This window comes from Leopardus geoffroyi, chromosome B3 (assembly GCF_018350155.1).
Source record: "Leopardus geoffroyi isolate Oge1 chromosome B3, O.geoffroyi_Oge1_pat1.0, whole genome shotgun sequence".
NCBI lineage: Eukaryota > Metazoa > Chordata > Mammalia > Carnivora > Felidae > Leopardus > Leopardus geoffroyi.
The window spans coordinates 81,403,400-81,427,792 of record NC_059337.1 but is presented as its reverse complement, the minus strand read 5'-3'; the positions used below and the strand labels follow the sequence as shown (position 1 = coordinate 81,427,792).

Sequence of the window (24,393 nt, the reverse complement as noted above, 5' to 3'; positions counted from 1 at the left end):
GGAATGACATGAAAAGTCAGAGAGGAAACTGAAAAGGTCAGAGAAAGAAGAATCAAGACAGAATGATGCTGTAAAAGCCAAACAAATATTCTCTAAGGTGTCAGCACCTGTGGTCAGTAGAACCCAATGGAGTAGAAAATCAAGTAGAATTGAGAGAAAGGGAACAAATATTCATGGAAGATAGCTGGTGACTAGGAGAGGAAATTCAATAGTATGATAATAAGAAGTCAAATTATAGAAGTTGAGAAATAAATGAGAATTGGGTAAACTGACACAGCCAGTGTAGACTACGCTCTCCAGTATGAGTATGGCTGTAATGGGAATGTAACAGAGGGCAGAAGCTTGGGGGAAACAGGTAAAGAAGATATGCTGTTTTATTCACTCACCCAACAAATATACATATTTATATTATTCAGTGTGTATGAGTAACATGAGTAGATCTATAGACCAAGAGGAAGGAATTAGCAAACAGAAACTAAAGATAACCAAAAGGAATTTATGAATCAAACTGCTAAAAAAGGCAGGAAATGAAGGACAAAGAGTCCAGATAGAGGTATGAGGTCTGATATCTCTTTCTCTGAGGCAGGAAGAGACAAGAGATCATATGACTGTATAAAGATACACTCTTTATACAGAGGAAGAAAATAGTAAGTATGTTACCAATGGAAAGTCCATTATTCATGTGGATTAGGAGGCAAGACCACATGCTAGGAGTAAAGTAAATAAAATGGGATAGAAGGCTTGAGAGTGGGAAAAGCCATCTGTGCTAAGTGAGAAAGGAAGAAGACTGGAGACAAGAATCAGCAAGTCATACAGTGATCCCTGCTCGGAATGGAAATGACACTCTCCCAGTCACTCGGGCAGCAAATTAACTAAGATGAGGACAGAGGCAGGGCTTTTTCAATTCTGCATCCCCATGCTAAGCACAGCCCCTAGGAAACGACAGGCCTTCAATAAATGGTTGATAAATGAATAAACAAACCTATATATGAAGGAATAAGAAAAATTCATCAGAAATCTATTCATTCTTTTCAATGATTATAAAGTTATAATCCCCCATTCATGTATGTATGAATATGTGTAGCTATAATTATCAAATATTTGCAAGAAAAGTCATCAATTATTATAAATATTTCCATTTCCCATCCTGAAAGAAATCTTACTTTTAGTAAAGATTTTTGCTCTAATTGCAAATATATTCTCTGAGTCTCTTTCTTTTTGGTAAATGTCAAAATTCATGAATTTAAATGCACTTATAAAACACATCTATCCACAAGAATTACCATTGAATTGAAGAACAAAAACAAGCAAAAAATAATCATTTTGCAATTGTTCCTTCTGGATCTCTTGCCCCAGTTTCCCTCTACCTTTAAAATAATTATACTTTAAACACTAATAGTGTACCCTTCCTCCAAAATAGCTAACCATAATATTGAGACAAAATATTTTTATAAGAAACTTCTCTGTTGCATATACAACAAAATTACCGTTTAAAAAAAAAGACATTAATAACAAGTCAACTTAATATAGTGCAACACTAGCATTAAAAAAAAGATGAGTCATGGGGCGCCTGGGTGTCTCAGTCAGTTGAGCGTCTGACTTTGGCTCAGGTCATCATCTGACAGCTCGTGAGTTCAAGCCCTGCATCAGGCTCTGTACTGACAGCTCGGAGCCTGCAGCCTGCTTCAGATTCTGTGCCTCCGTCTTTCTGTGCCACAACCCACTTGCATTCTGTCTCTGTCTCTCTCAAAAATAAGTAAACATTTAAAAAAATTAAAAAAAAAAAAAAAAAAAGATGAGCCACAACCTTATGAACTTGAACTAAGTAGTATACATCAGGATTCCACATATGTAATTATGAGAAACACAGTCACAACCATATTTAATCCAAATTCACATCATAACTAATATTCCAGATTATAATAACATGTTTGGGCTGGCATGTGGAATGTTATAACAGCTAATAAGAACAGCTCACATCAGCATTTATTGTGTTCCAGGCTCTGTGCTTAGTGCTTTATAAACATCATCTCCTTTAATACTTACAACCCTAAGAAGAATGTATAGGTGAGCACTGGGGTGGCTCAGTCAGTTAAGTGTCCAACTCTTCATTTCAACTCAGGACATGATCTCACAGCTCATGAGATCAAGCCCCACATTGGGCTCTGTGCTGACAGTGCAGAACCTGCTTGGGATTCTCTCTCTCCCTCTCTCCCTGCCCCTCCCATGCTTGCACTGCTTCTCTCTCTCTCTCAAAATAAATGAACATTAAAAAAAAAAAAAAAAAAAAAGAGGTAGGTACAGGCAAAAGTCCCACAGTTTCCAAGAGGCAAAGCCAGAATCAAGCCCTGTTTTGTCTGACATCAACAAGCTAGACTAGTAACTACTATACATGTAACTATTAATGAAGAAAATCAGTGCCTTAAGTGGTGGTACATAATATGTTCCAAGATCACTGAAAATTTCAAAATCCAAAACTTCAATCGTGAACAAAAACTTCCTAATTTTTCCTAACATGAGCACAGAACTTCAAAAGCTTAAGAAAATCTTAATTCCATTTAAAGAAACACTCATGATAATTTGTGAAAAGGAGAAGGATGTCTGGAAAGAATAAGTGTAGGGGTGCCTGGGTGGCTCAGTCGGTTCAGCGTCCGACTTCAGCTCAGGTCATGATCTCAAAGTCAGTGGGTTCGTGCCCCGCATCAGGCTCTGTGCTGACAGCTTAGAGCCTGGAGCCTGCTTCCAATCCTCTGCCTCCCTCTCTCTCTGCCCCTTCCCCACTCTCACTTTGTCTCACTCTGTCTCTCAAAAATAAATAAATGTAAAAAAAAATTTTTTTAAAGAAAGAATAAGTGTAAAGACATTATAGGATCATGGGGAAAAAATATTTTGAGATATGAAAAAAAACCACAACTCTTTGAAGATAATACTGCTTCATTTTCCATGTGTAAGTCCAATTAAAATTCTAATGATTCATTCTAGCAATGGAAATTAAGCAAAAAGTTTACAAAAATAGTCAAATAAATAAAATGTGTATTAACTTTTATTTTGAAATATTACTTACAAACTTTTATTTAGCTATCCATACTAAAAAGTGGCTTAGAACTTACTATGTATCAGCCAGTGTGCTAAGCTCTCCACATATATTAACCCATTTAAGTTTTAATTATTTCATGTGCTCAGGGAAAAAAAGGCATCATTTATGGGAATGCAAGCTGATGCAGCCACTCTGGAAAACAGTATGGAGGTTCTTCAAAAAACTAAAAATAGAACTACCCTACAACCCAGCAATTGCACTACTAGGTATTTATCCAAAGGACACAGGTGTGCTGTTTCGAAGGGACACATGCACCCCCATGTTTATAGGAGTACTATCAACAATAGCCAAAGTATGGAAAGATCCCAAATGTCCATCGATGGATGAATGGATAAAGAAGATGGGGTATGTGTGTATATATATATATATGTATATATATATATATACCTACATACACACAATGGAGTATTACGCGGCAATCAAAAAGAATGAAATCTTGCCATTTGCAACTACGTGGATGGAACTAGAGGGTATTATGCTAAGTGAAATTAGTCAGAGAAAGACAAATATCACATGACTTCACTCATATGAGGACTTTTAAGACAGAGAACAGATGAACACAAGGGAAGAGAAGCAAAAATAATATAAAAACAGGGAGGGGGACAAAACTAAGAGACTTTTTTTTTTAATTTTTTTTTTAACATTTATTTATTTTTGACACAGAGAGAGAGCATGACAGGGGAGAGTCACAGAAAGAGGGAGACACAGAATCTGAAACAGGCACCAGGCTCTGAGCTGTCAGCACAGAGCCCGATGCAGGGCTCGAACCCACGGACCACGAGATCATGACCTGAGCCGAAGTCGCACGCTTAACCAACTGAGCCACCCAGGCGCCCCATAAGAGACTCTTAAATATGGAGAACAGAGGGTTACTGGAGGGGTTGTGGGAGGGGGGATGGGCTAAATGGGTAAGGGGCACTAAGGAATCTACTCCTGAAATCATTGTTGCACTATATGCTAACTAATTTGGATGTAAACTTTTTAAATAAATAAAATTAAGTAGAAGAAAAAAAGACATTATTTAGCCTTTAATGGCCAAATTATAAACAACTTATCCAACACTTAGAATTTGCCACAGAAATGAAATATACATGTATGTGTGTATATACATTCACAATCATTCTTCACTTAATGTTCCACTGTTATTACCAACATTTACCAAGAACGTACCATACACCATCAGTGAACTAGGCACTGAGGATTTAAAAAAAAAGTAAGACCAAAATCATTGCCCCTAAAAGGTTCACAGACTAGCATAGGAGATAAACAAATAAACAAACTCTTTTAAAATAATATGGAAAGTGTTAATTCTTTCCTGAAAACATCATAGCAGAGAAAATAAAGAGCAGGGATCACCTCACAGAAGATACATAGTGAGAGTCTGAATAAGGCAGTGAATTAAGGACTAAAATGAGAGGACATAGTCTAGAGAACTTTAATGGGTAGAAGAAGCAGGAACGGGTGACTAATGACCCCACAGGACAAAGATGGTTATAGGAAAAGAGTTTGGTTTTATACATACTGAGCTTGAATGTCTGTCAAACATTCAAGTGGATATCTTCAGAGACAACTAGAAAGGCAGGTCTGGTACCCAGCAAAGAAATCTGGGCTGGTGATACATTTGGAATCAAAGACACATGGGTAGTAACTGCAGCAGAGGGAGAAATGAGATTAGCAGATAAAGAGTACAAAATGAGAAGAGGGTTAAGCAGAATCATGGAATGCACAAGCTTTTAAGAAGCAGGAACAGAACAGTGTATAGCCTACTAAGCCACAAAAAGTCCTCTCATCCCACACCACTTCTCAAAAAAACAAAGAAAACTAAACAAAACTTTGCACTTAATATACTGTAAAACCATTCTATGTACTCAATTCATCCATGTGGCAAACATTTATTGTGTATTTCCTAAGTCATAAAGCACTGTGCTAGCTGCTAAGGGGTAGCCAAGGATAAAGACAACACAGTCTTCATTCATAAGAATCTAGCTAAGATAGGAATTGAGCAAGGAAGTTAAGAGCACAGGATCTAGGTTGGCATTCAAATCTTGGCTCTGCTATTTACCGCCTGAGTGACCCTAGGCAACATAGCCTCCAGGTACTTCTGCTTCCTTATCTATAACAGGGATCATAATAGTACCTATTCCCATATGGTTGCTATGAAACATAAGTGAGTTAAGAACCATGTCAGGAGGAATAGTGCTTGACATATAATAAGCACTCAATAAATGCTAGTAATATCATTTGTTATTATAAAAATTATCAGAATGGTTGCATGGGCATAATAATAATAATAATAATAACAACAACAACAGCAATAATAATAAACAGTGCTACTGGATTTCCCAATACAGAAAAAGAGAGGAATTCAGGGAGCACTTCATTACAACAATAATAATAACAAATAGTGCTACTGGATTTCCCATTACGGAAAAAGAGAGGAATTCAGGGAGCACTTCATTAAGCTGCCCCTGACAACAACAACAACAACAACAACAACAACAACAACAACAACAACAACAAAAAATAGTGCTATTGGATTTCCCAAGATGGAAAAAGAGAGGAATTCAGGGAGCACTTCATTAAGCTGCCCCTGAGGGCAAAGCTGGCTCATACAGTGCCTCTGTGTGAAATTAGAATGCAGCTTGCAGGGGTGCCTGGCTGGCTAAGTAGGTACATTATATGACTCTTGATACTGGGGGTCGTGCGTTCAAGTCCCACGTTGGGCCTAGAGCTTACTTAAAAAATAATAAATAAACAAAACAAAAAATACTGCAGCCTCCAGTTACACAAGAAAAGGGTAGTTTGGATTTCTGTCATCACACAACCTCCCTGACAAGCACCCTTATGCAGGATATAACCAGCATAGCCATAAATGGCAGCCTGGAAGATAGGGCACGTAAAGCTGAAAAAAGGTAAAGAGGACACTCCAGCAGTAAGGTAAAAGAAAGGCTGTAAGCGAGCAAGAACATAGTATATCCAAGCCCAAATTGGCAACTTCAAGCAACCCAGATTGGTTAGAGCTACAACACAAGGACCATTTAGGAGAGCTGAAGACAAACCCACAAAGAAAGATGAAAGCCATATCACTGAGGATCTTGAATACCAATAAAGGCATTCAACAGTGACGCTGAGCAGGGGAGTGATGTAATTCCAATAGTGCTTTAGTAAGAGTAATCAGGTATTATGTCTGAATGCATTTGAACATGAGTAGGTAATGTATTTGATCACTGCAGTGGTCTGCTAGTGTAGGAGTTCCTCAAAGGCATGGACTGTGTGTCTCATTCACTTCTGTATCCTCCAAACAAAGTTCTTGGGATGTAGTAGGCACTCAATAACTGTTTCAAGTATAAATGAATAAATGAGCCAAATAGTAATGTGAGCCTTAGAGTAGAAATGGTGGCAACAGAAAAATACATCTTAAAAAAATATTGCAGAGAGAGAAATAAAGATATTTGCTGGCTGATGAAATGTGGCAAGGATCAGACAGAATCAATAAAGACTGTAAAACTGATAAATACTATGGCACTGCATTACACATTTCTGTGAGAACCAAATACAATTATGTTCATGAAAATGCTCTATGAAAAAAAAAAGTTGCTTTTCTCTGAAATAAAAGCTACTCATCCTGGATGGATACACTACTATATTTGACCTTGAATACAGCTCATGATTTTAAGACATTCATCTTCCTTTTGTCTCCACTAGATTATAAAACCTTTAAGATACACAATGCGTCTACTGTTATGACACACAATAAAACCTTAACTGTTATCTTAATTAACACTCTCTCACTCACAGAAGAAACTATTATTTAACCTAATTCATCTATATACCACCAAAATACACACACACAGATACATAGAAATATGTACAAATTATATAAGTACATACACACACACACACACACACACACACACACACACACACACAACACTGTTTCATGAATGTAGCCTTGGCTGGCTGTGAACTCCCCCAACCCATTTATTTTTCTTTATATTCCCAGGGTGTCTGGCAATGAGTGTTACAGGTACTCAAATGTTATTTGGACTAAAATGAACTGAATTGACTTAGGAATCTCACAGAGCTTATCAATGGCTTCTGGTAGTCTTTATGTTTCCTTCTCCCAGGAATGCTCTTCTCACTGTTTAGTAAGTTATATTGTAGAAAAATGATACCCATAATATGGTTAAGATAGAAAGAGGAAAAATAAAAAAATATGATAGTCAATACGTATGATCAGTGGTGTGCCAGTAAATGTTTAACAATTGGTTCAGGGTGGGGTGAGATGCAGTGTCTGACTTTCAATATTTGTAGATTTCCATGGTTTAAATACTCTCACTGTGGCCTACTGCATGGTAACAACAGGATATCAACTAGTTCCCAAATTCCTGAAAATTTAACAATCAGCACTCTCAAACTAGCATGAGCCAGCTCCAAAAAACCACTGGAGGCAATATTTAGACACATGGCACACATGATCCCAAACTCTGCCCTGCAATACTACCTTCTACATTCCCAAAGGTAAGTACCAAAGACTAGGAAAAGGGAAAATCCATACCCTATTCCTGGAAGGCCTTTACTTCAATCTACAAAGTAGTCTTCTTTTAAACTGGGTCTATAACCCAACCCAGAAATTTCTTTTGCTGAAGCTAGTGACATCTGAACTTTTCTGATCATGAACTCCAATAAGTAAAAAAATGTTTGAGCATACATCCCTAATATATGTTAATATATTTGTTTATAAATTACATTAGAACTACTGTATACACTATATATACTAATATAGTATAAATTCCAAAAAATACCAAAAAAACAAATTTTAAAAGATAAGATAAAATTGGGGCGCCTGGTGGCTCAGTCGGTTGAGCGTCCAACTTCGGCTCAGGTCATGATCTCACAGCTCGTGAGTTCAAGCCCAGCGTCGGGCTCTGTGCTGACAGCTCAGAGCCTGGAGCCTGCTTCGGATTCTGTGTCTCCCTCTCTCTCTGACCCTAACCCACTCGCATTCTGTCTCCGTCTCTCTCAAAAATAAAATAAACATTAAAAAAAAAATAAAAAAAAAAGATAAGATAAAATTTAATACAAATGGAAAAGAAAAATTTCCCTCCCACATCCCAATGGACTATCTTACACACACCCCCAGTGTTTACAAAATCCAGTTTAGAGATTAAAGTCAACATGAAAAGTAAAATGAATAGCTTCCTGGCCCTGTCTCCCTTTCCTGGATCTTCCCACTCCAATGCTGAAAAAAGGTAAGCACCAACCCATGGAAAAGAAAGGAAGTAAGAGGGGTGCCTGGGGAGCTCAGTCAGTTAAGATGACTCTTGATTTTGGCTCAGGCCATGATCTCATGGTTCAAGAGTTTGAGCCCTGCACAGGGCTCTGTGCTGACAGCACAGCCTGCTTAGGATTCTCTGTCTCCCTCTCTCTCTGCCCCTCCCCCACTCATACCCTCCCCCACCCCCTCTCAAAATAAATAAACATTAGAAAGAAAGAAAGAAAGAAAGAAAGAAAGAAAGAAAGAAAGAAAGACCAACCAAGGTCTTGAACAAAGTTGGCCTACAGAAAAGCAAATCAGAGACCCCTTTTAAAAACACTACAATACAATACAACTCTGTGGACAAGCTCCACCAAATTAACACTCCATCAAAATGAACCATTAGAGAGGCTCTAAAAACACCATCCTTAATGGAGTTTTTAACCCCAAAAAGTGATATACCCTGACCATCTATATCAACCCAGGCAAACAGAAGAGCTGAGAGGAACCTTGGGTTTCCCCTAAGGACCACACATGTCCTCCAAACAATATTTTGTAGTATTTTAATATTAATAAAATATTAAGTTGGAAGGCGCCTAGGTGGCTCAGTCAGTTAAGCATCCAACTTTTGACTTCGGTTCAGGCCATGATATCATGGTTCAAGAGTTTGAGCCCCACGTTGGGCTCTGCACTGACAGTGTGGAGCATGCTTGGGATTCTCTCTCTCCCTCTCTCTTTCCCTCTCCTGATGGTACGTGAGCACACAGCCCAAATGTGTGCTCTCTCTCTTTCTCTCTCTCTCAAAATAAATAAACTTTAAATAAATAAAATAAAGTAAAATAAAATAAAATCTTAAGTTGGGAAATACAGAGTACAAAACTATGCAATTGCCACGTAGTATTCCTAAGAAACTTAACAGAAGACCATGGGGGAGGGGAAGAAAAAAAAAAAAAAAAAAGGTTAGAGAGGGAGGGAGCCAAAACATAAAGACTCTTAAAAACTGAGAACAGGGGCGCCTGGGTGGCGCGGTCGGTTAGGCGTCCGACTTCGGCCAGGTCGCGATCTCGCGGTCCGTGGGTTCGAGCCCCGCGTCGGGCTCTGGGCTGATGGCTCAGAGCCTGGAGCCTGTTTCTGATTCTGTGTCTCCCTCTCTCTCTGCCCCTCCCCCGTTCATACTCTGTCTCTCTCTGTCCCAAAAATAAATAAACGTTGAAAAAAAAAAATTAAAAAAAAAAAAAACTGAGAACAAACTGAGGGTTGATGTGGGGTGGGAGGGAGGGGAGAGTGGGTGAGGGGTATTGAGGAGGGCACCTGTTGGGATGAGCACTGGGTGTTGTATGGAAACCAATTTAACAATAAATTTCATATAAAAAATAATAATAAAATAAAATAAAATAAAAACTATGCCAGACGCATTTACATCATATAGAACAGATACAGCTTTTCTTTTCTATATGCTAGGCTGTCCCTTGGGCAGGTCACTCTGGCAGGTCACAAACATGCTAGACTCTAATCAAAAATAGTAACTTTGCTAAAAAAAAGAAAATCAAGAAATGAAAAACAAAAAAACACCTTCATCAGGATCATAGACAACGAAAGGAAGATTTTACAAACATGTTTAAAAACACTTGAGGATACTAAAGACTTCTGAAGAAATGAGCCAGGTAAAGTATTATTGCTTTTCCTTTCTTGTTGCCATTTCCCTATCATACATATAAAGCATTAAAGATGGATCTGCCCTCATCCTTGCTCCCTGAAAGAAGAAAAGAAAAACCACAAAAAAACAGAAGGAAAAAAAAAAAAACTTTCTGAGCTACCATCTCATCAAGACTGGCAATATTTAACATGAAGGAACCAACCCTTCTTTAACTATTCTTTTCATCATTTGCTCTCTTATTCCATTATTGCGTCACACTGACTTAAGACTCAAAGCTTTGGCTAAAATGATAACCAAATTAAAAGATCCCCACACCTACAAATTTATCTACCTTCCCAACCACTGAATCTTCCCTGTTTCCTCCCTTCTTTAAGCAAGATGAGGGCTCTTCTTCAGGGTAACTCAGTGCCCTAATAAAAATTATTTTTAAAAATTTATTACTGGTTCTTACTTCAATATGGTTACCTAAACTCTTCAAATTCCCACTGATACAACAAGAGAAAAAATAGTTTAAAACTAAATAAAAAAACATAACCACACTAGAAAACAAAAAGAACCACCAAGCTAAGAAAATAGAGATCACCTTGGTGGCTCAGTTGGTTGAGCATCTGACTTCAGCTAAGGTCATGATCTCATGGTTGCTGAGTTCAAGTCCCATATCAGGCTTACTGCTGTCAGCACAGAGCCTGCTTCAAATCCTCTGTCCCCTTTTCTCTCTCTCCCTCCCCCAGCCTGTGCTCTCTCAAAAATAAATAAAACATTTTAAAAAGAAAAAAGAAAACAAAGAGGGTGACATTAGGAGGTAAGAGTTTTCACAAAGTCTAGATCCAGGATTCTCAAAGATGAGCATGCCTCAAAATCATATAGATGGCTGGTTAAAACACAGATTCCAGCTAATATAACACTGTGTCAAATATACTTTAATAAAAAATTAAATTTAAAAATACAATGTATGGAAATACATACACACACACACACACACACACAGATTGTGGGACTCCACCCTCATGGTTTCTAATTCAGATTTCGGTTCGGCTCAAGATTTTGTATGTCTAACAATTTCTCAGGTGGTGCTGATTCTACTGGTCTGAGCACCACATTATAAGAACCACGAAGCTAAGTAAATACAGATCACTCAAAAGAACACTTTTTTATTAGTTCTAATTAGCATCCTCAGAGAGATTCAAATGAATGATACAGCCATTGTTTTTCTGGTATGTGTAAAATATGAAAGAGTTTTGGAAAACTGGAAAAAATACAATTTCTGAATTTAAAAATAAAACTCAGAAGGGCTAAATAACAACTAAAACCCAACAAAGCAGTGTGGAAAATAGTCTAAGATATCTTCCAAAACATATAGCAAACAAAAGACAAAGAAATGGAGAATATGAAAGACAAATTAACAAGTATAAAGAGTTAATACCTATCCAATAGGTACCTGGAGAGAGAACAAACACACCACTTAACGTAAACAAGGAAGAGGCACCTGGGTGGCTCAGTTGGTTAAGTGTTCAGCTCAGGTCATGATCTCACAGCTCATGATTTTGAGCCCAATGTTGGGCTCTGTGAGGACAGCTCAGAACTTGGAGCCTGCTTCGGATTCTGTGTCTCCCTCTCTCTCTGCCCTTCCCCCTGCTCGCATTCTGTCTCTCTCCCTAAGATAAACAAATATTTTAAAAAATAATAAAAAATGAAGTGATCAAGGAAGAAATTTCCCTAAGCTGAAAAAGACTCAAACCTTGATACTGCCTGGCTAACTTCCAAGCAGGCAAAAAATTTTAAAGCCAAAAACTGGACACATATTTATGACATTTCTAAACTTAAAATACATAAAGAAAACCCTAAAGCTTTGAGGGGAAAAACACAGGTTATTACAAAGCAATATGAATCCTATTAGCATCAGACATTTTATTAGCATGTGAGAAGAAAAAGGAATGTTGTTTACAAGGTTCAGAGATGCAATTATTTTGAACCTGGAAGTCTACATCTAGTCAAACTATCAAATACAAAGGCAAAATAAAGACATCTTTGGAAATTTAAGAACTAAGAAAACTGACTTCCTGTCCATATTTATTTCCTACTTCTACTGTGAGAAATTATCACGTAAGTCCAAAATGGATTTCAATGAGCTAAAATTAAGGTGATGACAGAGTTACATATGTTTTGGAAGCTCTAAGAAAGAATCCATAAACTTGCCTTTTCTACCTTCTAGAGGCTGCCTGAATTCCTTGACCCCTTTCATTTTCCTTATCATTAAATGTTATCAGTACTTATGGCAGACTTTTTAGTTCCTTAAAGAAATACAAGTGACTACAGCTACACTACACAGCCTCTGACAGAGTAAATGAAAAATATCAGTACGTTCTTTATCATTTCCCTAAAAAGTATTTTGATCAATTAATATTCATAATAATAAACACCTACCGAATCATTCGCTGCTAGTGCAAGTGCAAGGTTCACTGTAAGAAACAAAAAAGTAATTAAATTTAGTAATGTTCCTTCTACTAAAATTCAGTTTGCCTTTTAATATTTTCAATGTAATAACCAAAACATGAGAAATTTTTAATATATCTCCCACACTGGTATCAAACAAAGACAAAGAAAGAATACAGAAAGTAAAAAAAGACAAAAAGAGACAGTAATATTCCAACAGCAATAGATGCCTGCCCTAAAATTAATATTTTAAATAATTCATTTTTATAATGTGATAATTTAAATAATCTTGTTTTAAAAAAACAATCTTGGGGCGCCTGGGTAGCTCAGTTGGTTAAACATCCGACTTCAGCCTAAGTCATGATCTCATGGTTTGTGAGTTCCAGCCCCGCGTTAGACTCTGTGCTGACGGCTCAGAGCCTGAGGCCTGTCTTCCTCTCTCTTTGCCCCTCTCCTGCTCATGCTCTGACTCCCAAAAATAGATAAATGTTATAAAAAAAAAAAAGTTAATGGTACATAGAGTTCAATTATTTTCAAAAACATTGTGCAGAAAAAGTATCTACCTTTTAATAAAAATGTATATGATCTTACTGCCTTTGAAAAATAAATGCTGGTAATGCAGGAATTCTAAATACCTAACTCACAAATACCCCTATATAAAAGGCTAGCTCATTTTGCAGAGGAAAGGGAAGAAGGTCAAAGGTAAGGCAGTAAAACAGGTTCCCAAAACTGCCTACTGCTAGTGAATCCCAAAACATAAAGAAGGAAAATAGTCTCAAAGCTACTTTTAGCCCAGCAATAGAGATATGCTACATCTGAGAGGAAGAGAGGTCTGAAGGTAAAACAGTTCCAAGACTGATAAATAAACAGACTCTCATACTGTGAATCACATTTCCTTAACAGAACAATGTTATAAATCATGCTGAGATGGTTTCCTTAAAGTAGCTAAGAGCATAAATTTTCAAGGCAGACCTGGTTCAAATCCTAGTTCTACCATCTTCTATTACATAACCTGGAGTAGGATATTTTACCCCTAAATCTATTTCCTCCTGTATAAAATGAAGATAATTCCTATGTCATAACCATTATGAGAATTAAATGAAAAACTGATATGAAATAGTTAGACTAGGCCATGACACTTGACTAATTTTTATAAATTACAAAATAATTCTGAATTTCAAGTACATCATACGTTAAACATAAACTAACTATTAAGCAGAAAGTTTTAGAGAGTGATTCATCTAGTGTTAGGGTCTTCTCACATTCATACAATGGAATCACAAAGAATGTTTGTATTCACCATATGTCATCATTGTAATCAAAAATATCTCAGGGCATACCTTTTCAAATGGGAAGAATTTTGAGACAGTTTGGGACAAGAATAAATATATATAAGGGAAAGAAATATAATACCAACAGAGTTAAACAGAAACAACTTATTTCTAAGGTTTATGTATGTAGATAGAGCTGTTAGGAAAAAGTAAAGGTCAGCTCTCTGGGAGGAATGACATAATGCTAACATAACAAAAAAAGCAAGGAAGGGGCATTCACTGAAACACTACTATGTGTCACAACTGTATATTTTCTCATTTATTTTCCTATTTAAATGCTGTGACAGGGGTGCCCCAGGTGGCTCAGTTGGTAAAGCGTTCAACTCTTGACCTTAGCTCAGGTCTTGATCTCACAGTTGTGAATTCAAGCCCCATGCTGGGCTCCACGATGGATGTGGAGCCAACTTAAGAAACATAAAATGCTGTCACATTCCATGGCAACAGATGATCTGCTAACCAAAAACAAAACCATGTGCTAAGTACTAACCTAAAGACCCAACAAATTATATTGTATAAAACTCAAAAAACTTAGAGATATTATCATGAAAATACTTTCCACCTTTAATCACAGAGATGCAAAAGGATTCACATCACTGAAATCAAATAAATGTACTCTAAATTTTCAAAAAACAAGAAGAGACAGATGCTAGAACCAAAGTCTAAAAGCTTCTATATTTTAAAAATGAAACATTAAATAGATGGATTATAGGCCTTAGAAAAGAAGGTAAAAATGTGTAGCTTATAGCATTAATTACGAACATCACTAATCATTTTAATAATAATACAGTATCTATCAAATAGTAATATATTAGAGGCCTATTATTACTATAATACTTGGTAAATTTTAGTTTCTTCAAAATATCTGAAAAACTCTTCCACAATTAACTTCAGGTAAAAATGAGAAAAAAATTGAACTAATAACACTATCTAGTTGGATTTGTACCTGGTTGTAAAACTATAAAACTGCTATACTGGGAAATTACTAAATATGGTTTCAAGTGAAGACAAGATCTCTAGTGATAGTCACAACTCTGTACTAGCCGTTATTTCAAAAATGTCATTGGGGCGCCTGGGTGGCGCAGTCGGTTAAGCGTCCGACTTGAGCCAGGTCACGATCTCGCGGTCCGTGAGTTCGAGCCCCGCGTCGGGCTCTGGGCTGATGGCTCAGAGCCTGGAGCCTGTTTCCGATTCTGTGTCTCCCTCTCTCTCTGCCCCTCCCCCGTTCATGCTCTGTCTCTCTCTGTTCCAAAAATAAATAAACGTTGGAAAAAAAAAAATTAAAAAAAAAAAAAAAAAAACCAAATGTTTAAAAAATAGTAACATCAACCGAATACTGAGCATTTACTACTTAGAAGACACTGGGCTAAGTGGTTAACTTATTTAATTTACATAGCTACACTATGAAAAAGATTATCAGCATTGCCATTTGACACTTAACTGAATATCTGGGCAATCTTGTGGGCAACCGGACCAAGTTTTCCTCAATCAAGAAGTCAAACACGTGGCTATGTACCTAGTTTTTTCTAAATGCAAATCTAAGGTCCTAATCACTACCAATCCTGGTACTAGGGAATCAGCTATTAGGAATTTCACAAATAACTCTTTAAAAATCAAAACTGGAATTTTAATGCTGTGCGGTTGCCAGTTGGCATAAATTCCTAATCGAAATCAGAATATCCTACAATACCTGCTGTAGTAGATTTTCCAACTCCACCTTTTCCAGAAGCCACAACTATAACTTGCTTTACACCTTGTATTGGTTTCTGCTTTGGAAGTCCTCGGGACAGGATTTGTGATCTTCTTTGTTTTAGGGTCTCACTGTCACCGCCAGATAACTTAAAAAAAATAAAAATTAAAAAAAAGTTTTAAAATGAGCCATCTCCATTATCACGCTGTTAAAGTAAAAATTCGGAGTTTGTAAGAGGGATTTCTTTTCTAGGCTAATTCTAATTTCCATTAGTTCGGTTTTTCGTCCTACCTATTGATATTGATCACAAAGGTAAAAATACACTGTTCAAGTTGAAATTTACCTGCCGGGATATGCAGACGTACAAAACGGAAAGTAAATAAACTGCCTCTGTGCAGAGTTAAGCTTTCTTCTCCTTAAACTATTTTCTAAATAAACCAACACAGAAAACAGTGTACAAGCCACACATCCATGTTTTAGGAATCTGTTGCATATCCCGCCTCGCCTCGGCCGGTTCTACTGGGGCCTGCTTATAAAGTGGGGACGTTCAGCCAACTGAGATCTCAGTCTGTCACCGAGTCAGTGGGGGCCCCGTTAAGGTCTGAGGAGGGTCGTCGGCAAGAGGCTATGCCAGGGCACCTGCGGCCCTGCCGCTCTAGCATCTCCGTCCCTCCCGCTTCCCCCTGTCCTGCAGCATCACGGACCTGGCGCCGACAAACCAACACTTGGCTTCTCCCAAGCGGGACACTGGTCCCACCGCCACCCCGAAGCGACACCCCACCAAACAAGAGCAAACGCTGCCAAGACCCCATAGCGCAGAACGCTGCTTTTAGCGCAGCCCGGAAACCGTCGCGGCCGGCGTGGAGTGATGACGTCACGTAGTAACGCTCGGCTTCCTCCCCCTAGCGACTAGCCGCCTCTGAATTTCTTCAGCCCAAGAACGCAGCTTGTTAATACGAACATTTCGTAGCCGGGTACAAACATTTCACAGCAAATGTTTGTGAATGTCTTCACAGACCTCATCTATTTGGTCCTCACAGAAATTCTCGAGTAGGTAGATAGGAGACTCTTTACTAGCAGTAGCCTCTCTTCAGGGGTAAGAAACCAGACTGAGACCTGACCCGACTGAAAAGAGGTAGGAGATGGTAAAACTTGAAAATGACTCCAGGTTTTCTCACTGCGCAGACTATGGTAACTTAAACATTGCCACTGTTAACTTTACCTTTCTTCCCCCTGCGTGATATACAGTAACAGTCTGTGTTCATGTTTCCTGCTGTGTTGCTGACAATTCCTTTAAACAGAAGTGTGGTGCTTTGCTGGGCTTGGAAAAGTTTAGCTAAATCAGAAAGCAGGTCTAATGAAGTAAGTTTTGCTCAAGAAGGAAGTGAGACAAGGCTTGAGGGAGAAGGTGGGATTTATTTTGGTATGAGGAATGAAGAATTCTTACATCCAAAACTGATGGGAACTAAGGAAATGGCCGTAAGTGAGAAAGCCGATACAAAAACCCAGACCCAGCAAAAGGATCCTTTAGGGTGTAGATTGGTTTACTCTCATGATATTTTCTAAAGTTAATTTTAATGTCTTTTTTTTTTTTTTTTTGCTTCTTATCTGTAGAGAATTTGTTGTATGATCATTCAGTTTATTTTTTTCTAATTTGACCTTTTTTTCTTTTTTTAAATTTACATCCAAATTAGTTAGCATATAGTGCAACAATGGCTTCAGGAGTAGATTCCTTGGTGCCCCTTACCCATTTAGCCCATCCCCCTCCCACAACCCCTCCAGCAACCCTCTGTTTGTTCTCCATATTTATGAGTCTTTTCTGTTTTGTTCCCTCCCTGTTTTTATATTATTTTTGTTTCCCTTCCCTTATATTCATCTGTTTTGGCTCTTAAAGTCCTCATATGAGTGAAGTCATATGATATCTGTCTTTCTCTGACTAATTTCACTTAGCATAATACCCTTCAGTTCCATCCACGTAGTTGCAAATGGCAAGATTTCATTCTTTTTGATTGCCGAGTAATACTCCATTGTATATACATACCCCATCTTCTTTTTTTAAATTTTTTTTTAACGTTTTATTCATTTTTTGAGACAGAGAGAGACAGAGCATGAACGGGGGAGGGGCAGAGAGAGAGGGAGACACAGAATTGGAAGCAGGCTCCAGGCTCTGAGCCATCAGCCCAGAGCCCGACGCGGGGCTCGAACTCACGGACCGTGAGATCGTGACCTGAGCCGAAGTCGGCCGCCCAACCGACTGAGCCACCCAAGCGCCCCTATACCCCATCTTCTTTATCCATTCATCCATCGATGGACATTTGGGCTCTTTCCATACTTTGGCTATTGTTGATAGTGCTGCTGTAAACATTTGGGTGCACACGTCCCTTCGAAACCACACACCTGTATCCCATGGATAAATACCTAGTAGTGCAATTGCTGGGTCGTAGGGTAGTTCTATTTTTAGTTTTTTGAGGAACCTCCATACTGTTCTCCAGAGTGGCTGCACCAGCTTGCATTCCCATATTTTTCTTTATCTTTAATACGAGTGTCACACAGCAATCTCAAAGAATTATTGTAAGGATTAGGTAAGATATTACCAACAAAATACATTTAATTAAATAAACTCTGAAAATAAATCAGTTCCTTGCTTCTTCTCCCTCAATCTCACATTTTTGCTCCATTTGGCTTATCACTTTCTTATTTTGTGATATGTTTTCTCAGTTGATATTTATCCATTTTTATCTGTTCAGCTTTTATAACTTAACAAAGTGACTAATTTCTTCTTTGTGCGCAGAGGAGCAGAAAAAGCCAATGCCAAGAGAGAAGAATAAAGCAGACCATAAGAGATCATGTGTGCACAGAGGGAAGGGAGAATAATTGCACTGATTCATAATAGCTTTCCAGTACCTGGTTCCAGTCCATGATGAGGTTCAGCCACACATCCTATTCATAGATCCATGAGATAAACTTACAGCCATCCAATAAATTCTCTTTCTGCCTTGGCCTACTTTGGGTGTGTTTCTGTGTACTTATAACTATGGTAACATGTATATTTGTAATTTTTATCAAGACCCCCCTGCAATTCCTTGTACCTCATATAGCCCTTCCCCATTTTGATAAACTATGTGCCATCATTTTATGAGACATAAACATGTTAGAGAAAAGAGATTGTTTCTTTGCTTTTTGAATTTTGAAAATTGAGACCTCTAAGGAGAATGGAGACAGCTCTGGCAAAGGCAGTACATTTGGGAGAATTACATGGTATAAACACATGGTTTCTCACCTATATAAATTAGAATTACATTTGGCTGCAAGTAGCAGAAAACTCTACTTAAATAAGTAGGGATATATTAGTCTCATATGAAAAGTTCACAGATAGTCTCTTCAGGTCTGATGTAGTGACTCCACTATGTTATAATGTCCCAAATTCATTCTTTTTGTTCCATCATCATGTTACCCTTATTTTGTCCCCTCACAGTCACAAGATGGTAGCTGCACTTCCAGGCATCAAGGATATGTTCCGCACAGGAAAAGAGGGAAGTGAAAAGATAAAAAGCTTTTTCTAGTGAGTCTTTGTTTTTTTGTTTTGTTTTGTTTTTAATTTAGGAAGAGAAGTCACATACACACGAGACTGCGTAAAACATGACCACCCCTAAAAGCAAGAGAAGCTGAGAAATGAAGCGTTTACATATCTTTAACCTACAGAGTAGAGGGCAGTAATGGAGAAAATGATTGGAAATGGATATTGAATAAACCAACTCAATATCTGTCTTAGAAAGACTATATAAAAATTTCTGGTATTATGGGGAATCAAGATAGAAAAAAAGTGAGAACTTAAAACATTCACAAGGTCTTAAGCCCGATATTGGTGGTTGGATAACCCAAGAACATTCCCTCAACCCCCAATTCCTTTGCCACATTGAACTATAGAAGTTAGAAATCCAAATACTTTCCTAGTCTCACTTGCTAATTCTAGACATAGTTCTGGGCATGTATGGCATACTTCTGGACAATGTGATGTAAGGGAAATTTTCTGCCTTCTGAGAAAGCTTTTGCTTTTCTGATAAGATAGATCATAATTGGGGGAGCCTGGGTGGCTCAGTCGGTTAAGCATCCAACTCTTGATTTTGACTCAGGTCATGATCTCATGGCTCCTGAGTTCGAGCCTCGTGTCAGGCTCTGTGCTGACAACAAGGAGCCTCCTTGGGATTTTCTGTCTCCCTCTCTCTCTGACACTCCCCTACTCGCATTCTCCCTATCAAAATAAATAAGTAAATATTGAAATTACTTTTTAAAAAATAGAACATAATTGGTGCTACTGCTTTTTCCCAACTTGACCATTGACGTGACACCTGGAGTGTGGTAGTCATCTTGTAAACATAAGAAGCATAATGGTGACAGATACAATGACAAAAGCCAACAGCTAAGGTAACTAAGTAGAAATATGTCAGAAGATGACTTCTTAGCTGTATAGTTAAGCTACTATGCCAGTCCTGACATGCATCTCTAGTCATCTTGTTGTGTGAGATAATTGCTTTAACTACTGTTGGTTAGGATTTTTGTTATTTGAAGTTAGAATAATCAGTGGCTATTATAGCTCCTAAGACAGAACCTGATATACTCTGACTACCTCTCTCCTGTTGAATCCCAGTAAAGAAGGGGAGCATAAGAACCTGAAATCAGTTTAAGGGATGTGAGAACAATAGAACCAATGCCCCCATTACCAGTTAGAACTCAATGTAGTATCAGGCCCACAGAATAAGAACAGTTGAATGTTGTGTGAAGGCAGACAGTCTGAGAGAACTTCATAGGGTGTGCCTCCTACAAGCAGCCACAGGAGTTGCTGAGGGAAAGCTGATCTTTAAGAGATCTTAAGGTCAAGAATAAGTGAAGACTTGGTAACAATCTGCTTGGTTAAGTATGTGGTATCTCAATTGATGCTGGTATAAATAGATAAAAATCTTGAGGATTAAATTCACGTCACCATGTGGACATCTGGACACTACATAGGCACAATCCTGGTGTCTACCACTCAAAGAGAAATTTATAAATAAATATTGTTCAAAAAAAGGATTCTTTTGAATGTGTACTATAAATAGTGTAAGACTTCGTATTATTTTCTAGAAAGCATGTATTTATATCTGCTAGATTTTACACACACACACCCCCGCCCAAATAAAAGATCCTCAGGTGACCATGGACTCACTGAACGTTCAGATTCCCACACAGAGGCAGTCAGCTTCATCCCCTGTCCATAAGCCACACTATCAGCTGATAACATGCTTCATTCCTTTGCTCAACTCACTAAGGAAGAAGAGGGTGTTATGGACATTTTCCTGTCTCTGTTGACAATACCAACTAAAGCTTAGAAACTAGTGCCTTCTTTTAAGAATATTGTCACCAGCTGAACCTTTTATCCTGCCCAAAGTGTTCACTGAAAGGAAAACCTCACCCTATCAATGGACATGTAAATGACAACCCTATTAATTGATCCTACTTTGTCCCACAGCATGATTTGCTTCCAAATCTCTATACTTATGATGAAACATGAAACTGTCTCTTACCTACATCTAACACAAATTTTCACACTGAAATATAAAGTATTTCTGCTTATGTAAATAGCTTCTCAATGAGTCGGTCTCTCTGTAGGAAACCTGGCCTAGGAAGTTTTCCCAGATATCAAAGTCTTTGCTAGCCTTTCAGTACCTTAGCTCACATAAACTAAGGTGTTGTCAAAGAAACTCTCCACTCTTATTTTTTAAAATTACATAAAGCAAATGTATGTATACTCTTAGACTGGATAGGCTTCTGAGAATAGAGCTCCAAATGCCTAAAAATCCACCTCTAGAATGAGACAGGATGGGTTTCTAAATGCCAATATTCAAAGCTGAAAAAATCATGGGTGATTTGACATTTGAATTTCTGATTTATGAGACTGAACTGAATCCTTGGACAAAGGTCACAGGGCTCAAGTTATAGCTGAATATATTCTCTGTTTACTGTTTAAAGCTTCAAAGAAGATCCTATCCTGAAATAGAAGCTACACAATCAGAATTTAGAAAAAGTATTGTCACACAGGCAAATACTTGCTATACCCAGGGCATTAGTATTCCCATGCATTTGCTTTTTTATTTCATTTTCTCCAAGTACCAAACCTGTGTTCATTCAGCCAAGTCCTTCCTACCCTTCAAGTCTATCCTAAAGATTAGAAGACTTAAGTCTCTACAAGACTTTGACAAAAACTTGCTTCATTCTGTATTCAGAAGAGAATTTTCCTGTGCACTTTAGAGAACATACCAAGGACAATGACAAAGCAGAGCCCCATCAAGATACCAAACTTTCACGTCAGCTAATGTGAAATTCTATTTTCTTCAGGGAAAAGGAGATAATATAGATTTTTGTCTGTGGTACACTGCTGCCAAAATGTAAGGATGTCCTCTATAATCATGTGGCTTACATAATATCTTAGTTAGTCTACTTGATGTTCTGATAACCAAATCTTGTCGTTTCATTTATTAACCTTTTCTACCTAGAAAAGTATGGTTTTATTAAAACTATGGTTTATTAACCATATATACAGATATTATACATGATATGTTATAAATATTGCAGGCACGAAATTTGTTCAGTCCATTTATAAAAGTGAAGTACTCCTGCCAAATCACTCTAATTTCTCAAAATACATCTACATTCTGATTTAGAGCAATAACATGGAAATACCATCATCAAGAGTCATAATATCAGTTTGATCCAGGACACACTGGCAAACTTCAAAACATGAAGTTTCTCTTTGTCTTCGGCCTTCCACACAGCTCTTAAGCTGCTTGAAATGCTCCAATTCATACCAACCAACCTTACAGGCAGTATTTGGGTCCATTTTCTGCTGCATCTTAAATAAAATAGGATTTTCCTAACCACCCATGATTCAGGCTAATGAACTTACTTTAAATCCTATTAGAGGCCATCTAGGAACCATAATTCAACAATCTAAACACTATTGAAGTGATAATCACTAATCTCCTCCATCTCAGGCTTTTCCAATCTTTGCTAGTCTTTAAAACACAGATACAAATGTTTTTGCATAGAAAACATTCATTTGGGGCATAATTACTCTAAGTAGTTTAAAAACTGGTATTTTGAGGGGCGCCTGGGTGGCTCAGTCGGTTAAGCGTCCGACTTCAGCTCAGGTCACAATCTCACAGTCCGTGAGTTCGAGCCCCGCGTCGGGCTCTGGGCTGATGGCTCAGAGCCTGGAGCCTGCTTCTGATTCTGTGTCTCCCTCTCTCTCTGCCCCTTCCCCGTTCATGCTCTGTCTCTCTCTGTCTCAAAAATAAATAAATGTTAAAAAAAAATTAAAAAAACAAACAAACTGGTATTTTGAGTTGATTAGGAATACAAAGAGTTCTTTTGATTATTGGATGAAGTTCTATCAATTACTCCAAGTCAAAGACTTTATTATATTAATGCCACATCGAATCTCTTTTGCGAATTTCTAGTCATGTGCAAGAATTATGGTTTTATTTATCCAAGTCTATTTATGTGGGGGAATATGCTGGCAATGTACTGTTGAGAATGCCATTTTTAATAGATACCAGTTACCACTACAACAAAATCAATACCATTTGCTGATGCAGTACACTGTTTGCTGATGAAATGTATATATAATTATATATTTCTCTAATGTTTTTCTGAAGTGCAACTATTTGCCGCTTTTCAAGGGTCTGATATAGGGCTCTCATATCATAGGTGAAAGCACTAAACAAAGAGCACAGTAGTGGAAGAAGAAATAATGTGCTTAGTAGTTTACCCTCACTATTTCATGATGCTGTATAGCTAACCAGAAATTCTATTAAGCCATTCCCACCAATTCCTTCTGGATTATAGAGAAAATTGAGAATGATATCTTAACAGGCATCTCTCTCTTTGTAACTTATGTCATATGTCACATTAATCTTTTTCTTCCAACAGACTCTAAGATGGTCCAAGATGATCCTTGTCTCTTGGTGTTCACACCCTTTTATAATCTCCTTCCCTTAAGTGTGACCAGGCCCTGTAAATTCGTTCTAACCAACAAAATATAACAACAGAGATAGAACATCACTTCTGTGATTACAATACATAAAATTGTAACTTCTGGCTTTCTAGGAGACCTCCTGGCTGGCTCTGGCAAAGCAAGCTGCCATGTTATGAACTGCGTATAGACAAGGCCACGTGGCAAGGAAGAGCTGACAGCCAGTGAAGAACTGATGCCCTCAGTCCAACAGCCTGCAAGGAACTGAATTTTGCCAATAGCCACATGAGATTGGAAGTGGATCCTTTCCAGTTGAATTTTCAAATGAGAACCCAGCCCTGGATGATCTCTCGATTGCAGCTTTGTGAGAGATAATAAAGCAAAGGACTCAGTTAATTTGTACCCAGATTCCTGAGCCATAGAAACTATGAGATAATAAATGTGTGTTGTTTAAGCTGCCAAGTTTATGGTAATTGTTATGCAGCAATAGATAACTAATACTCAGTAATCCAGATTTTAGTAATAATATAGTGAAAGTATAATTTCTCATGGGCAATTTTTTTAAATTATTGAGATATAATTGGCATATAATGGCAATTCTTTTTTGCCATATAAAAATATGCGTATTTTGTTAAGAAATTAATCCTTTGTGTATTTTGAACCTATGTTGAGAGTTTTATTATTGAGGATTAATAATTACTTGTTATATTAATTATCAAACCTCATAGTCTTTTAATATGAGATACACAGAATAGACACATGGAGGCAGTAAATTGAAGAGTGTCTTTGTCTCACAAATCAAGTTCCATTTTTCTTAGTAACAATCGAACTAGATTCCTAGTAAAAGAAAAATTAGTGTTACAGTTCTACTCTTTTCCTCTTCTCTAGATGATCAAATAGTCTCTCTTCAGCTAGGTAAGAAA

General features: G+C 37.7%; 1 protein-coding gene and 1 long non-coding RNA gene across 2 annotated transcripts in view; one reads left to right on the top strand and one right to left on the bottom strand.

Moving 5' to 3' along the window:
• The window catches only part of NUBPL (nucleotide binding protein like), a 222,916-nt gene extending 206,589 nt beyond the window's left edge, over window positions 1-16,327 (bottom strand). Inside the window, exons 1-3 of the mRNA XM_045450635.1 lie at window positions 16,167-16,327; window positions 15,463-15,610; window positions 12,436-12,470 (exon numbers count right to left, since the gene is read on the bottom strand). Of these exons, the coding sequence (XP_045306591.1) occupies window positions 12,436-12,470; window positions 15,463-15,610; window positions 16,167-16,274 (291 nt within the window). The 5' untranslated portion in view covers window positions 16,275-16,327. The remainder of the gene's footprint in view (window positions 1-12,435; window positions 12,471-15,462; window positions 15,611-16,166) is intronic.
• A 32-nt stretch (window positions 16,328-16,359) lies between these two features.
• LOC123583521 lies at window positions 16,360-23,932 on the top strand. The gene is made up of 2 exons (XR_006704918.1): window positions 16,360-16,597; window positions 23,605-23,932. It is a non-coding gene; the product is annotated as an uncharacterized LOC123583521 (long non-coding RNA).
• Window positions 23,933-24,393: the final 461 nt, after the last annotated feature.